The sequence below is a fragment of the Theobroma cacao genome, chromosome 4, assembly GCF_000208745.1.
Source record: "Theobroma cacao cultivar B97-61/B2 chromosome 4, Criollo_cocoa_genome_V2, whole genome shotgun sequence".
NCBI lineage: Eukaryota > Viridiplantae > Streptophyta > Magnoliopsida > Malvales > Malvaceae > Theobroma > Theobroma cacao.
This window is the reverse complement of record NC_030853.1, coordinates 16113503-16131212: the sequence shown is the minus strand read 5'-3', so window position 1 is coordinate 16131212 and position 17710 is coordinate 16113503. Positions and strand designations below refer to the sequence as shown.

Sequence of the window (17710 nt, the reverse complement as noted above, 5' to 3'; positions counted from 1 at the left end):
AATATCTGTTTGTCACATTTTGATACAATGTAGATATATTAGCCCAAATGTCATTGGGGTTGGGATATTACACAATTAAATTTTCTTCAATAAATTTAACATTGTTTAATTTATAAGATGATGTATAAGAATAAAGCAACAAATAGTAATATTTCAAAATTAGCATTCACATATGATAGCGTTTATAAAATTAACATTGTTTAATTTAATTAGCCAACCACATATCATGGCGTTTATAAAATGCATAAAGTTAAACTCCACAACATCGCTATATCTGGCTAAGCTTGCATCAAAAACTTTGCATTTTGTGACATAATATTTTGAAGAGACCATAGGCGGCCTTTTTAAGTAATGGTGCTAAAAAATTAACCTTAATTTATTAGGTTTGTTAAAGAATAAAAAAAAATACACTGAAAATTTTAAAAGAGCTACAATTATTATATCTCATTTCTCAAGGCTTGCTACAATCTATAAATAAAGTTCACACCAATCATGTCCACATGCATGATAACTTCGGAGGTTGCATTGTTAATGAATAAACAACAAAGAATAACACTTCTCTTATATACCTAGTTTCGTATTACGTTTATGATATAGTTTCTGGTATATATTATTATTTGTTACTATTATAATAAAAAGTATTTATTAAAATCAATTTTGAATAATAAATTCATCGTTGTCAAAAAAAATATCACAATGGGCTTTAAGATTGCCACCGCTGTGATTTAACCCAAAAATTGTATTGTTGGGTTTGGAAAGAGTGGGCGACCACCAATGCATGTCGTTTAAAGTTGCGTTGATAAAATTCGAATGTGCGTGTGTTATATATTGCAACTGCATACAGTTATTTTCAGCACATTACCTCACAGTGTCTCTGGGGAAGATTTGAACCATTTATAGATGATTTGATATCGGACAGTGATAAACTCAATTAATGAATATATGATCACAAGCAAAACCTTTTGATATTATAGCAAAAAATTATATGAAAATAACAATTTCATTTATCTTTTATTTATATAATTGACTCACTGAACCACAACAATTAGTACTACTCACATTTTTTTCATATCTTTATTTTAGTACTCGATAAATTCACCATCTTATAAATCAATTCTAATATAAAATTAAAAAAAAAGTAAATTAAAATAACTCTAATGCAAAGATTCTCATAAAGAAAAGTAGAGTTTCAAAAAGAGCACTAAGATTTTTCCTTGAAGTGAATGATAGACTTGAAGGGCAGCCCCGAGAATGTAAACAAAGAAGAAATTAACTTTTGGAACATGCACAAGGCTTGGAGTATCTCGAGGAGCATAAAGGAAAGACATATATTAATTATTACTCCTTTGGCATGACTATCTCCATTTGTTGCGTAACCCAAGTTGAAAATTGTCAAAAGATATCGCATTGTCAAAACGTAATTGATAATTTCACATGCAATCAAACAAGATTTTCAAAAATCAGCTCTTTTAATTCCAACCACAGAAAGACTAATAAAAATCACACCTGAAGAGACTTGAAGAATTGTCATCTAATTCTGACAAAATTTGGATCAAAATATTATTATAAGAGGCATTTGCATATAAAAATGTTCCCAAAATATATACATAAAAAATCTCAAAGGATTTTTCATCGTTTTTTAGTTAAAAAAAAACGGACTTAATTAACTAATACAAGCTTGGTTTTTTTTTTTTTTTGGAAGGAAAAGAAAAGGTAAGATTTGAAAGGAAGTTGGAATAGAAGAAGGGCAGTTAATGTATATATATTACGCAATACATGAGGGAGAGGTGGGTAAACCACTCGGACTCTAGGTCCCATCTAGACATATAACATGACAATTGGATGAATTTATATATTTTTTTAGTATCAAGAATGTGTTATCTAATCTTTGTTTTATAAGATTTACATAATCCTCCAGCAACTTCCTACTCAATATGTAAATTAAGTCTTTTTTTTAATTAAATGAATAATAAATTGTTTAAGAAAAATCATTTGAGACTTTTATTTTTTTGGAAATATTAATTTTATACCTAAAATCCTCATGTAGATTATATCTCGACCCAAGCTTTTGTTAGCATTACCTGACAATTTAATTTGCAAGTCTCTTCATGTACCATCTTTTTAAGTTTTTTATATATCAAAATAATATTAACTATATACAAATTTAGATACCCCTTTTTCAAGATAAAAACAAAAACTAGCTAACAACCATATGAAAAACTCGTGAAGTAGCTGAAATTGTTTGATTTTTGTGTGCTTTTAAACAATTTCTCAGTCTCTCTCTCTATCTGGCTTGGTGAATGTGTGAAAGCCTTACATATTGCTCGTCTCCCTAAATTAACATTATATTTAATCCTTAAATTTTAGAAAAATATCGGATGTGATATTTATACTAAAAAAAGTTCAATATGATATTTAAATTTTAATTTGATGTATCAATTTACCTTAATTCTTAATATCGGTTGCTGAATTCATTGAGATATTGGATAATCAATTATAACTTGATTTACGTCATAAAAATATTTATTCACTATTGAATGACATGGTATTTTTATGCCACATGTCTCGTTGTGATTGATGGTCAACGACATCAATATGTGTTTTATTAACTGTGTTAGATTGATAATACGAGTTCAAGTACAATATTAAATATTATATTTCTCATAATATCATGGAGATATATATATAATCTCTGTTTTTTAATTCAAAACTTAGAAGATATTGAGAGAAAGTAATTTCAATTTTTTTTTATGGACTCTCATCAATATATGAATGTTTTTATATTTTTTTCCTTTCAGCACCAAAATAATTAGAACTTAAAAAGATGTTGGAAAGATTATAAGATTGTGTGTACAGAGTCCAATGATGAGTACAAATGGTGCCTCCTGCTTATATCCTTGGAAAGTCAGATGTCAAACAAAGAAAAGGCGTGCACACCCAAATAAATATATATATCAAAATGAACAAGGAAAACAAATTAATGATTAATTCTTGTTGATTATCCATGTGATTATTTTATATTCTTCAGTTAGACAAGTTGAACATAGAGGTCCAATAGGCGGGCGACACATTGTCAATTCGAGATTATAACTTAACATTGAATTGTTCAATAGTACCTATCATGCTACGTAGCTTCTGTTTTTTTTTTTTTTCTTTTCATATTAATGCCTTGGTAGACTTAGCCAACAAATAGGACAATAAAGTCATCCTACTTTTAAAAAACCGTAATTTCATAATTCCTAATTAGGTACGAAGCCGTACTTAACTGATTTCGATCCCATTCAACAATTCATTTGATGGGTTAATGTTTATAATGGTTATTATATATGATTATAATTATTTTTACTTGAACATATAATCTCATAAATATAAAATTAAGATTAATCTTTTGTTTCAAACACTCGATAGCAAATGGTCAAATTAACAAAGTCTGTGTTAAAGTAAGCTAATCAAGGAATAATTAAGCCCAATTTGGAGCAATTAAAGTGCATTCTAATAAATTTGTTAATTAGCATTTCATAATAAGCCTCCAATTAAACTAACCCTAATGATTTCACAACGAGTTGGATTAAATAATCTGAAAATTCAAAGAGGAGACAGGGGCTCCTCGAGTTGGTAGCTCTTCCTATTGTTTACATTAATATAAACCATATTTGAGCTAATAAGGTACCAAATCCAAATCTCTAAGTTAGACGATTGCCTTTAGAAAAATGTAACAAGTAATTGGAATCCAACGCGGCTTCTGTCACTATCACTATCACCCACCATGCAAATAATGAAATTTATACAAGTATGACCAAGGACAAGCAAATTGGCCAAGGTTTAATGTAATTTGGCAAAGTGACAAGCCATGCCACCGGGCTACTTAATGATTGCCTTTCTCTGCACTACAAGTCAATTATGATTCATTAACTTTTTTTGGTCGGCTTTGTTACATCGACCAATTTAAACATTCGGTTTCCATCTTTATATTGTTGATTCATTTCCTAATACAGTCTTTAATACTTTTGAATTAGAAGAGAAAATCAAAATACAAACAAAATCATCTGTAATTTTCTCAAACGCGTCTCTAGCTGGTGTCCTTGTTGCTTATGATTTTGATTGATTAAGATTTAAAAGAACATTGCTACTGTCATAAAGTACACCCCCACCCATTGCTACTTGACAAATCCTTCATTTTTGTTTTTCATGTAAATTGTGAAGGTGACTTGCTTAAACAACAAATCTACTTAATGACGGCCGTGACATAAGGCCATGTGCTTGATTTTCGCTACCTAAATTGAAAATGCAAGTTAATAAAAATCAAGCCATGAACAACATTGATTAATAAAAAAATAAAATGGGTCTTTGATGTCATTATTAATTTCTTTAATTAATTGTATCTTTCCAGTAATTGAGATTATGTAGGAGAAATGGTCATCACGACATTAATAAAGGAAGCAAGTAAGAAGGAAGATGGTACAAAGCCTGGAATTCCTATAAATAACTTCAACTTCATCAAGTTTATCCTAATTAATTCTCTTTATTTCTTTTTGAGTCTTTAGGGTTTTTTCTTTTATGGTGAAGGACGATGAAGTTTGGGAAAGAGTTTGCCGCACAGATGGTGCAAGAATGGCAGGAAGCATACATGGATTACAGTAATCTCAAGTCAATATTGAAAGATATACTAAGGTTCAAGCAACTGAACAAGGCACCATCGCCAATGGCAGCAACAACAAAAGGGTCATTGAAGCGAAGGGTGTCTTTTTACAGGGCATTTAGTGGACTAACAAGCCGGTATAGATCAGGTTCTCCAATGCAGAATAATGAAGATGAAGTGATACTAGTAAGCGCAGTGCAGGAAGCAGGGAGAGAAGGGGATTACCAGACCATGTTTCTTAAGTCAGGTGAAAAAGGAGGAGAGTACGAGCTAGTTTTCTTTAGGAGGCTTGATGATGAATTTAACAAGGTGATTAAGTTTTACAAGAAGAAAGTTGAAGAAGTGATGGTGGAGGCTGATGAGTTGAGTAAGCAAATGAATGCCTTGATTGCTCTTAGGATTAAGGTTGACAATCCAGTTGTTGGAGGAGCTGATATGGTGAATCTTGCTGCTAATGGATTATCTTCAAATTCTTCATCAGTTGCTCATCCCACCAATGGTGGAAAGCAAAGTAAGGAGAATCAGGGTTCTGCTGAACTCAGAAAATCCAGTTTACTGCAATTTTTCTCTTTTTTTAAAAAAAATTCTAATATAATCTGGGAGTTCCAATTTTGGGGTTATGTCCAAAAGGTCCTTCATATTTTCTGAAGTTTTCAATCTGCCTTTTTGTTTGTGTAGTATGGACAAGGATGGGTATCATCCAAGAAGTTGAGATGAGCAGTGAAGGAATATCAGAAGAAGAAATTAAGGAAGGTAATGATAGAGAGAAACTCAGCGAAGCAGAAGCTAATATTCAAGGATTCAGACCAGCTCCATTAGACGTCTTAGATCATGTAAAGATCAATTGTGAGCCTGAAACTCCTATATCAACTCTCAAAGGTGTTATCAAAAGCTCAAAATCAGACTTATCATTCAGCAGGCAGGAGCTGAGGAAAGCAGAGGAGAAAATAACTCAGGCTTTCGTAGAATTCTACAGAAAGCTTCGACTTTTGAAAAGCTACTGGTAACATTGCTTCCTCCTTTAGAACTATAAGCATATGAAAAAGATTTTTGGCTTTATTGTTGATCATATTTGTATTTGATTTATCAGCTTCCTGAATCAACTGGCATTTTCCAAGATCATGAAGAAATATGACAAGGTCTGTCATTTTAACTTCATCATGATCGATTAAAATCACCAGGTTCTTGGTTCATTTGTACTAACTTATACCAGTCCAGATCACATCGCGGAATGCATCAAAGGCTTACTTACAGATGGTGGATAAATCTTATCTTGGCAGCTCTGATGAGGTTAGATATAGCTAGTCGAACTCTGTTTATGTCAGTTGAATGGACTCCCCTTGGTCACTGACTTTGCTCTTCCTTACTCTCTTCTGTATTGACAGGTTAGTAAGCTTATGGAAAGGGTGGAGGCTACCTATGTTAAACATTTTGCAAATGGAAATCACAGAAAAGGAATGAACACTCTAAGACCACAAGCTAAAAAGGAAAGACATAGAATTACATTTCTATATGGTAAGACTCTGTCTCATTTCAAAGCATCTGTTAGAACAAATTCTTTGTATTGTGTGAAATAGTTGTGGAAAAAAATTACACTGTCCTATTTCCTACAGAGTACATATCAGTTTATAATCATCATAAAAGCACACTTGCTTAAAAACATCCCATTTCCTTGTTTTGAACTGTCTATTTCACATCTATTCTTCACTTGCAGGCTTCTTCTCTGGCTGCTCCATTGCACTTATAGTGGCCATTATTGTGAATATACATGCAAGAGATCTTCTTAGGAGTCAGGGACGTGATCAGTACATGGTCAACATATTTCCTCTTCACAGGTAAAGTCACCTCAAAATGTAAATTTCCTTCAACATTCTTGATTCTAAGCAATACTTGAGGCAGCTATTTACTTTCTTGAAACAATCTTCCTGGTTTTTCCCATCATGCTGAAATTAAAGGACTCCTACTGAATTCAATATTATACTAATGATTATGCTTAATTATTTTGCAGCCTATTTGGTTACATTGTCCTGCACATGCTCATGTACTCCGGAAATATATTCTTTTGGAAGCGTTATAGGGTCAACTTTTCATTTATATTTGGTTTCAAGCAAGGAACAGAGTTGGGCTATAGAGAAGTACTTCTTCTTAGCACCGGGCTTTCTCTGCTTGCATTAGCTGGTGTCATTTCACATTTGGATATGGAGATCGACCCCAGAACAAAAAGCTTTGCAGTTTTAACTGAACTAATCCCCTTGGTCCTGCTCATTGTAAGTCCTATTTTGAATACATTGTCTCTACTGAAATTTCTCATTTTAATACTATTTCAAGATGAGCATCTGATTGAAAAAGTTTGCCCGACCTGCTTGCTGGTGTACCTATATTGCAGGCCGTGCTTTCAATAACATTCTGCCCTTTCAATATCATATACCGTTCAAGTCGATTCTTTCTTATCAAATGTGCATTTCACTGCGTTTGTACACCTCTTTACAAGGTAGCAAGACTAAAAGAATAAATTTCTATTCACTGATATGTAAATAATGTCATGTAAAAAGAGAAATTCATCTACATTTTCACCTTGTAGGTCACCCTCCCAGATTTCTTCTTGGCAGATCAACTTACTAGCCAGGTTTGATATTCAGGCCAACAATGTATAAAATATTATTACTCCAACATGGTTTGTTTGTTGATCAATATCCATTGACATTTTATATCAGGTGCAAGCATTTAGAAGTTTGGAATTCTACATTTGCTATTATGGTTGGGGAAACTTTAGAAAGAGATTGAACAAGTGTGAGGAGAGTGAAGTCTATAAGGTGTTTTACATAGTAGTAGCCATTATTCCTTACTGGTTCCGTTTCCTTCAGGTAATAGTAACAATCCACATATCTTTAACAGCAATGAAAATGTATTTTCATCATTTCACTATTTCAAGTTGCATGCCAATTTCATTTCTTGATTTTCTCTAATGCTCTATGCTATCTTTTATCTTCTAGAGCCTTAGACGTTTGTTTGAAGAAAAAGATGCAGCACATGGTCTTAATGGTCTGAAATACTTCTCAACAATCGTTGCAGTTGCCATTAGGACAATTTATCAATTCCAAAAGCAGAAAACTACTCCCTGGCTGGTCTTGGCTGCAGCGACTTCTGGTATTGCAACAATCGCTAATACATATTGGGACATTGTCATAGACTGGGGTCTCCTTAGAAGAAATTCAAGAAACCCTTGGCTGAGAGATAAACTTATTGTACCACACAAAGGTGTTTATTTTGTAGCCATGGTAAGAAGTCATGCTCTCATATTATTTATATCATTCTTTTTCCTTTTGGGTGGAGATGGGATTGTTGGAGAGTGTCAACATTTTGAAAGATTTGACCTTCCTTGATTGGTGTAATAACTCCCTAACTAAAAATATATTTGGGTAAATTGCAGGTATTGAACTGTCTATTAAGACTTGCTTGGATGCAGCAAGTGTTAGGTATTCAAAGTGTACCTTTCCTGCATAATAAAGCCTTAATTGCAGTAGTTGCTAGCTTGGAGATCATTCGCCGTGGCATTTGGAATTTCTTCAGGTAACTTTAAACTATTCTAGTTAGTTCTCACTTCTCTCACTCAATTAATGTTCCTAAGATTTAACCTTTTAGAATCAAGCTGGTAAAAACCTTTGGAAGTTGCCCACCAAGCCAACTAAAACAGTTTTCCAGAGTCCATAGGAGATCTATTTTACTTTCAAGCATGTCAAAGCAAACTGATAAATGCTTGCCAACATTTAGGTAGAAGTGGACATTTGTAGTTTCAACTTTACTTAGATTGCCATACCTGACATTGCTCACCATCATCAACCTTGTGTCTTAGATGCAATCATGGCTCTGAAATAGTATAAAATTCAAACACTTTGTTAGAACTAACAGAAACTTGATTTTCAACTGATCAGGTTGGAGAATGAGCATTTGAACAATGTGGGCAAGTACCGGGCTTTTAAATCCGTACCCTTACCTTTTTACTATGACTACAATGGAGACAAGAGTGCATAAACACTCACCGCACAGGAGAAATGATAAGAGATTGGGTTTTTTTGTTTTGTTTTTTTCTTTTTACACAAATTCAATGAAAATTTCATTCTAGATTGCATTTACTTGTTATCTTTTTTAAGTTATTATTTCATTCTTTTTATTGTAAATAGTGGTAGCAAAAGCAAAAGTACATTTGAGTAGTCATATAATGTATATTGAACAAAAACTATGCACCAATTGTCGGGAAATTATGCAAAACGCAATAGAATTTAAAATTTTCTTCCCAAAATTTAGATCATCTTTGAATATTTAATTTTGATTTTCCTAGTTTTTTTTAATTAGAAAAAGGAGATTCGAATCTTACTTTTTTGTGACGTTTGATACTTTACAATACAATGTGATTATAAGTAATGTGATCGCAAGCAATGTGACTGTAGGGAAAATAACATTACAGTGTTTGGTATACAAACAAAATAATAATTAAAATGCAAGATAATATTACAGCATTTGGTTTACAAATACTTTGTTAGGAATGTAATGTTAATTTTCAAAATTACCTTTATTTATTAAAATACAAGTTTAATATACTTGTATTTTTTATTTTTTATTTTTATATAATATCATCTCTTAAATATATTTTTAATGTCATATATTTTATTTTCTTTTTATATTATAATATTATATATTTTATTTCATTTCTTTAATATAATTTTTATATTATATATTTATTTTAATTTCTTTTACCTATATTATATAAATTTTAATTTCTTATATTTTATTTTATTTTAATTTTTAATTCTTATATTATATATTTTATTTCAATTATAATATTATAAAATGTTTTTAACAAAGTAATAAAGTTGAAAGGTAAAAATGTCTTTTAATAACATTACAGAGTGCAATGTAATGTAATTGCATTGGTTTTGAACTGCAATCACATTACATCCTTTAACTATAATATGATTGCATTGTAATCTTACATTGTAATCTTACATTGCAGTGGTCTGTTATAAAACAAACACTATAATGTAATTTAATTGGACACATTGCAGGGAATGTGCTCTCACTTTTCTCATACCAAAAGCTACTTTAAGTAAGGGAATTATACATTAACTAATAAGCCAAATGCTTAGAGAGGAAATTCAATGTTAAATTTGGCCCAATCCTCCACACAACAAGGAGAAAGAATTGTGGTAAATCACAAGTTATCTAAGTTTCCGATCTCTAATGAAAAATCTGTACAAGTGATTTGGGAAAATTTTCTACAAGAGAGGGAAGAGTCCAAGGAGATTTCTAGGGCTAGTTAAGGCTTTTCAATTTTATGCTCTTAAAATGACAAATTGCTTTTCAACACTCGCGTTTCTTGTGAGTTTTATGTGCAGTTACAAGACTATTATTCATAGGCAATTACATAACCTTTAACCCTACTAGGATTTGCATAATTTTTATACTTATTTATAATATTGTTCCAATTTAATTGACCCCTCAATTAAATCATTAAAGTTCCAAAGTTCTTTGCAATAAGTCCTTAATTCTCTATTTAAATTTCTCACTTTGTCACTATTAAAATATGTGACCCTTCTCCTAAAGTCAAATAAAATTAGATGAACCAAATTTTTTCATATTCATCATCAATTCTAAATGTATCAATTCATATTTATAAATCAAAATTGACATCTAGTGCACCCAAATGTTAAGAAGAGTCAATATGATTTGACTCAATCTTTCTTTCTTTACTCATTCTAGTAGTGTAATTAGATCTTTCATCAAACAACATTTACCCTATATATGTCTTTATCATTTTAGCTCTTAAAGTTGATTGTTAACTCTTTAATGAAATTCAAAAGATCACTTTCCCAAATCTTCGTTCTACCTTGACCAAAGATTTTCTTGCCTTAAAACATGTTAAGAAGCAATGAGATATTCTCCTTAAAATCACTTAGGGCCGGTGATATATCCTTTATTTATCATTCTTTTATCTTCATGTGCTTTATCTTATACCCAATATCCTCTCATTGTACATCTTTGGCTAGGACTACATAAGATTGCATCAAATTATAGATATCCACACATAAAATAACTCGATTATGTTTCTATACACACTTAAGGAAACTACCCAATGGAGTTCTCACGATGGGTAATGTTTAGTGAATTTATTCATTTAATAGGCATCCACATGATTGTTTAAGTATCCCGTACTTCGATTTATGAAACAAATTGCTTACTCCATAAGAAAGAAACGTAACATGTGTTGGGGTCTTGACTTTCAATATCCTATTTGCAGAAAGTATTGATTAAGAACAATTTATGGATGATGCTTTAATGCAATAAGGATTTCATAATTATAACACTTTATAATTTCTTTTGTAAGGTATTTTTTTGTAAGTAAATAACATTAATTGTATAAACTCATAAATAAAGAATACCATTTATTAAACATAATGCATATATCGATTTCAATGTAGCTATACATCCAAGTCGATTGGCTTCTAGGGAACATATCTTGTTTGGATTGTCTTTGGATTGTTGTGAGACGTTGGTTCCTTTACTTGCACAATGGCTCCATTGTTGTCGGAATATAGGGATATTGGTTCAATAATGCTAAGAATATTTCACCAAATTAGTGATGAACATCTTAATCCAAATTGTCTCTTTGCACCTCAAATGTTGAGATCTATTCAGCTTTTGTTTTAAATTCCATAATTGTTTCTTATTTGGAACTCTTCCAACCAATTGCACCGCCATTTAGAGTGAATATATATGTATATCCACCTTGCAATCAGTTACCATCTGTGTTAAATTGAAAGTAAGCATCACTGTAACCCCTTACTTAAAGTTCAACACCTTCATGAACCAAAAGGATTTTTTTAGTTCTTCTTAAGTACTTAAGAATGTTCTTCATTGTTATCCATTGACATTCACTTGTATTATTTTGGTATCTACTCGTGACACTTAGAGTATAAGATACATACGGCCTTGTACATAACATTGCATACATGATGGATCCAATTATTATGACATATGAACTCTTACCTATTTTATTTATTTCTTCTTGTGTCATAAGACACATGTCCTTTAATATATATATATATATATATATATATATATATATATATATATATGTGTCATGTGGCATAGGCTAGTATCCCTCTTGGTTTCCTTCACACTAAACCTCTTTAGCATCTTATCTTTGTATATGGTTAAGGAAAGTCCAATCAATCTCCTAGATCTATCTCTGCAGATCTTAATTCTAAGAAAATAAACTGCTTCTCTCAAATTCTTCATGGATTCTTGGATAGCCAAAATTTGACAAATTATAGCATAGGTACATTGTTTCTTATGAGCAATATGTCATTGTTAGCTTTATTAGTTTTAAAGTGATTATAGCTTTGAAATAATAAAAATGATCAAAATTGCTTGAATGAGTTTTGAACTTGTTTAAATGAGTTTTAAACTTCAATTATTCATGTTAAAAACTCTTTTGCCTTTGCTTTTGACTTATCCAAGTGTTTTGGCATCAAATTGGGTTTAAGAAAAAAGTATTTTCTATGTTTTAAGCTGCACATATGGGGATACCTTCCTTAAAGGTATCAATATCTTAAAGGTAGTGACAATGGCAATGGCGATGTTGAGGGATGCACCGATTTAGCACCATAGTGGCCAAATCTGACTACATGATGCTCCAGATCGGTGTTCCATTACACCAACCACATCTCTAATGGCCAACCAACGAAGAAGAAGGAAGGAAAAAAAATTTTAAATAAAAAATTATATTTTTAATTATAAATTATAAAAAATAATATTTTAATCATAATAATATTTAAATTATAAATAAAATATTAATATTTAAATTATTAAATTTTTAATGAAAATTATAAATTAACAAAAATGAAAAATACAAATAAAGAAAAAATAGAAAAGTATACTAATATTTTAATAATGAATTATTAAATTATTGAAATTTTAAAGCTTTAATGAAAATGAAAATTGAATGATCAAAAATGAAAAATTTTGCTTAATTTTGTATTTTGGCATAAATTTTATTAAATTATATAAAAGGGTATTTTTGTTTTTGATGAAATAAATTTTATCACAATAAAGAGTAGTCTTGTTATTTTATTATTTATTCTTTAGTTATTTCAAAGTTATTGTTACCAACCAAATATTAAAATAAATCATAATAGCAATTTCTGCCTTATTCAATTCCATTTATATCTTATTCTATTCTTACGGAATAACTATTCATTTTTACAAACTAATCATGATGCCAATGGATGAGTAATTGAAAATTTAAGCAAAAGACAAGATGCGTATAATTCTCTTAACTAGAAACTGTTCTTCTAGGGAAGCAAAAGCCAAGATGAAAATAATTCTGTGGACTGGAAATTGATATTATAGGTAATCAATATTAGTCTATAATTACTAAGAAATTGTTATGTCGAGCATGTGTAATAAGCTTTCCTTTGTTCATTTGATGATAAGTTGACACGTTTTACCATTAGCAGCATCATTCATTTTGGGGGCTTGAAAATTAAAAAAGTAAAATACCTCCACCCTCTAAGTTGTAGTCAAAATTCTGAATGAGTCTATTAGTTTTCAAAATAAACACTCCGCCACAAAAATACAAATATCATTAATAGAGATTAAGAAAAGACTAAAATGCCTTTTCTTTTTTTATTAATTTTAAAAGTTATTATCATTTTTTAAAAATTAAAAAAAAAAAGAGCACCAATCAGTGCTTCCTAACTCCCCAAGAAAGGGGGCACTAGGGGGAGCTTTTTTTTATTAATAAAAAACTAAAAAATAATAAAATTATATCATAGTAATTCTAAAAATTAATCAAGGGTAAAATTATCTTTTTACCCTTGCTACATTAGCAAGTTGACGGAAATACTAATGGTTGGACCTTACGTGTCCAACAAAAATATTTTTTTGGACGAAGTGTCCATTTCGAAAACTAATGGACCTTTGTATAATTTTGATCAAAACTTAGAAGAACAAGAGTATTTTACCCAAACTAAAAAGAAGGAAAGGGGAGGGAAGAAAATTCATTTTGAGAAAAGGGAAAGGTGTCTTATCATGGAGCTGAAGAAAATTCATAAACTTGATTACATTGATCATCCTTCTCAATCAATTAAATGATTTTTTTTTTCTGAAAAGTGAATTTTATTTCTCCATCACTGATAATGCCACGGTAAATCTTTAGCTTAATTGATAAAAAAATTTAGTAGCATAAAGAACCTAGTTAGGGCAAATCCATTATACAATTACAAAAGAATCACTACTCAACAAGTAGTTAGCAATGGAATCATTGACAACCGATTAAATGATTAACAACAGAAATACATATGGCTAGCCCCCACTTCCAAGCCAAGATTGAAGGAGGGATGAAACATGGAGGCATTTGTGGATTTGGGAGTCTATTTCATACATGTGGATTTTTGTGGTCTTTTGGACAATCTATAGTTCTTATGTGACTTTTGAGGACAGGGTGTGAATGAGGTTGTTCCCTTCTCATACTGAGGAGAGAATTTCTAATTTTCTTTGATTGTATTAATGAAATGCCTTGGCTTATCAAACAAAAAAAAAATTATGGATATAGCAAAATCAACTAGAACACCCATCTGTCACGTGGTGGTTCTTTCGACCACCCAACCATGCGACCTTAGATTCAACCCTTAGCTCAGTTCTAGAACCTAAGTCAGCCTAAGATATGCCTATCAACTGATCTTCAAGGTCACGAGGACTAAGAAGCACGTAATATGCAATATGCAATGCAAGCACACCCACCTTAACACTAGGCTCCAGCCCAGCAAACACTTAGCACACACAAACAAAGCAGCACGAAGCTTTCAGTCAGCAGGCTCACAGCACACCCACACAACAACACAAGGTTTCTAGTCAGCAAGCAAGCACACACACAGCAACACTAAGCCTTAGGCCAATAAACAAGCATGCAGCAGAAGATTGAAGAAAAAAAGAGGAAAAAAGAGACCTAGAGAGTATTTGAGAGTGAAAAACTTGTATTCCTTAAGTCATCAGTTGTACAAATAATTTACAAGAGCTATATATAGTCAAAATTCCCCCTAAGATTCAAAATGGCTTAACAAGATAGTTTTAGGCAAGACATTTCAAATTCAGGCAGTTCAGGCCATTACAAGGGCTACAGTGGTGGGCTGGTTTGGTTTGTGGGTAGTCTGTCTTGTCTGGGTAGCCCATAGGTAGTCTGCCTGGGCGCTATGCAAGCTGGCTCGCCCAAGGGCCAGAGTTGTGCGCTCCTATTAGGTAGCTTGCATCTGTCTCACGCTACCAAGCAGGGGTTCTCTCTCAGCAATACTCCCTCATATGCCGGCACTCCTAAACACCCTAGGACGTCCTCTAATGCTCTGAACTACGGTCTATGACACCCACCCCCACCTAAGTTGGCAGCGTCCTCGCTGCCATGTGGAAGGTGTCGATTTGATCTTGGAACTGCCATAAGTCTTCCGTAAACTCCCAACTAGCTTCACTCTCAAGCAGTCCCTTCCACTTCACAAGGTACTGATGTTAGGGCATTTAGTGTTATCGTCTGAGTACCCTATCAGCCAACACCTCTTCAACCTCTCTATCATATGTTGCCTTTATGCAAGCCTTTGTTCTTCAAGACCAAATGCAACTTGACCATCATCATATCCCCCACGCTGAAGTGAGCCTCCCGTCTAATCTGATCTGCCCACTTCTTTGCCCTCTTGGCAGCCTGGTGGAGATAAGCCTGAGCTAAGTCACGTTGCTCTTCCCAGCCCTTGGCAGTTTTGTAGGCAGTTGGTGCTAGACCGGTATAGCCTATAGCAATAGCACTGGGCATGTGCGGCTACTACCCTATCACAACCTCAAACAGACTCTGGCCAGTAAACTCACTACATTACAGGTTATGCGAAAACTGGCCATGTCGAGCCACCTTGGCTAGTTGATCTGTGTGCCCCGCATGAAGTGCCTCAAATAGAGTTCCAATAGGGCATTCAATCGTTCTGTCTACCCATTAGTCTACGGGTGGTTACGGTGGAAAAATAATGTTCTGACCCTAGTAATCTAAACAACTATGTCTAAAACTTCCCGATGAACTAGCTATCCCCATCACTGATTATAGTTTGTGGCACCCCTTAATACTTCACTACATGTTTCAAGAACAGCTTGGCAGCTTCTTATGCAAGACATTCTTTCATAGTCAGTATGAAGGTAGTGTACTTACAAAACCTGTCTACCACCACCAAAATATTGTTGAACTCATCAGCCTTAGGTAACCCCATGATGAAATCCATACTTACACTATCCCAAGGTTTCTCTAGGACTAGCAATGGGTTGAGTAGTCCTCTAAGCCTTTGCTATTTAACCTTGTCTTGCTGGCACACTAAGTAAGTTCGGATGTAGCCTTCAACATCATCCTCTATTCTAGGCCAGTAGTAGTCGGCACTTAGTAATGCTAGAGTCCGGTTTACCCCTAGATACCCTGCCCAGCGATTGTCATGGCACTCCTTCAGCAGTAGTTTCCGCAAGCCCCTGTGCTATGGCACATAGAGTCTATTGCCCTAAACTAACCCGTCACTCACCCAAAACTGTTTGGTCTTGCCTGCCTTGGAATGCTTCAATATAGACTATGCGGTAGGGTCGTGTGTCATGCCTTCCCGGATGAGCTACAACAGTTTTGCTCACACCTCACTGATGGCAGCTAGTGTGGCCTTCCGACTCAATGCAATAGCCACTAAATTAGCCCTGCTCGGCTTATATTCCAGCACATAGTCAAATTTGGCTAAGAAGTCCTGCCATCTGGCCTACTTCGGGCTTAACTTTTTCTGACTTTGGAAGTAAAACGTGGCCACATTATAGATCCAAACCACAAACTGAGCCCCTAGCAAATAATGCCTCCATGTTCATAAGCAATGGACCACTGCCAACATCTTCTTCTTCTGAACTGTATACCGCAGCTCGGTATCATTCAGCGTTCGACTCTCATAAGCAATAGGCTACCCAGCTTGCATTAGTACCACTCCGATGGCAAAGTCGCTGGCATCTATGTGCACCTCATACGATAGTGCATGGTCCGGTAACCCCAGTATCAGTTGCTCACACACTACTCGTTTTAACTAATCAAAAGTCTGCTGGCTCACTGAATCCCATACCCACACTTTACCTTTCTTCAGTATGTTTGTAAGTGGTGCGACGATGGCCAAATGTCCCCCAATGAACCTTCTATAGTAGTTGACCAACCCTAAGAAAGACCTCAACTCTTTCACCTTGGTGGGTAGCTCCTACTCTTGGATAGCACTAACCTTTGACGGGTCCATCTGGATCTTCCCATCCCCCACAATGTGCCTTAGAAATGGCACCTCATACAACTTGAAACAGCACTTTTCCTTTTTAACATACAACTCATGCTGTCTAAGAGCTTCAAAAACCAATCTCAAGTGTTCAACATGGTCATGCAAAGTATGCTTATAGACAACAATATCATCAAGGTAAACTACTACAAATTTATCAAGAAACAGTTGTAGTACCTTGTTCATCAAAGTGCAAAACGTTGTTGAGCCATTCGTTAATCCGAACGACATAACTAAGAACTCATAGGATCAATACTGAGTGACACAAGCAATTTTAGCTATATCCCTTGTCGCTACCCTAACTTGGTAATATCCGAACCGCAAATCCAGTTTAGAGAACCAACTAGCATTGCCCAACTAATACAATAAATCAGCTATGAGTGGAATGAGGTATTTGTTCTTGACCGTCAGCTTGTTCAAAGCTCTATAGTCAATGCATAGCCGTAATGAACCATTATGCTTCTTTTGGAACAAAATCGAGGCATTGAAAGGTGACTTAGATTGCCTAATGAACCCAGCATCGATAAGCTCTTTAAGCTGTTTTCTTAATTTTGCCAACTCGGGAAGGACCATCCTATACGATGCTCTAGCGGGTGGTTATGCCCTTGGCACCAGCTCTATATGATGGTCAACTTCACGGATGGGAGGTAAGTGGCTCGACAGCTTAGGAGGCATCACATCCCGAAACTCCTCCAACACCTCAAGC

The 17710-nt window shown here is 33.6% G+C and overlaps 1 protein-coding gene across 1 annotated transcript; it reads left to right on the top strand.

Annotated features, from left to right (window-relative positions):
* LOC18601563 (phosphate transporter PHO1 homolog 9) lies at nucleotides 4486-8939 on the top strand. Its single transcript, XM_018120443.1, has 13 exons — nucleotides 4486-5150; nucleotides 5318-5642; nucleotides 5730-5778; nucleotides 5858-5929; nucleotides 6025-6154; nucleotides 6354-6474; nucleotides 6648-6906; nucleotides 7026-7130; nucleotides 7221-7265; nucleotides 7354-7503; nucleotides 7633-7917; nucleotides 8070-8209; nucleotides 8572-8939. Exons 1-13 carry the CDS (start codon nucleotides 4571-4573, stop codon nucleotides 8669-8671), a joined length of 2361 nt encoding a protein of 786 aa, XP_017975932.1. The 5' UTR covers nucleotides 4486-4570; the 3' UTR covers nucleotides 8672-8939.

Coding starts and splice junctions, on each gene's coding strand:
- LOC18601563 (XM_018120443.1), top strand. CDS start 4,571: ATGAAGTTTGGGAAAGAGTTTGCCGCACAGATGGTGCAAGAATGGCAG. Junction 7,131..7,220: donor TTTGTACACCTCTTTACAAG/GTAGCAAGACTA, acceptor TTCACCTTGTAG/GTCACCCTCCCAGATTTCTT. Junction 7,918..8,069: donor GTGTTTATTTTGTAGCCATG/GTAAGAAGTCAT, acceptor GGTAAATTGCAG/GTATTGAACTGTCTATTAAG.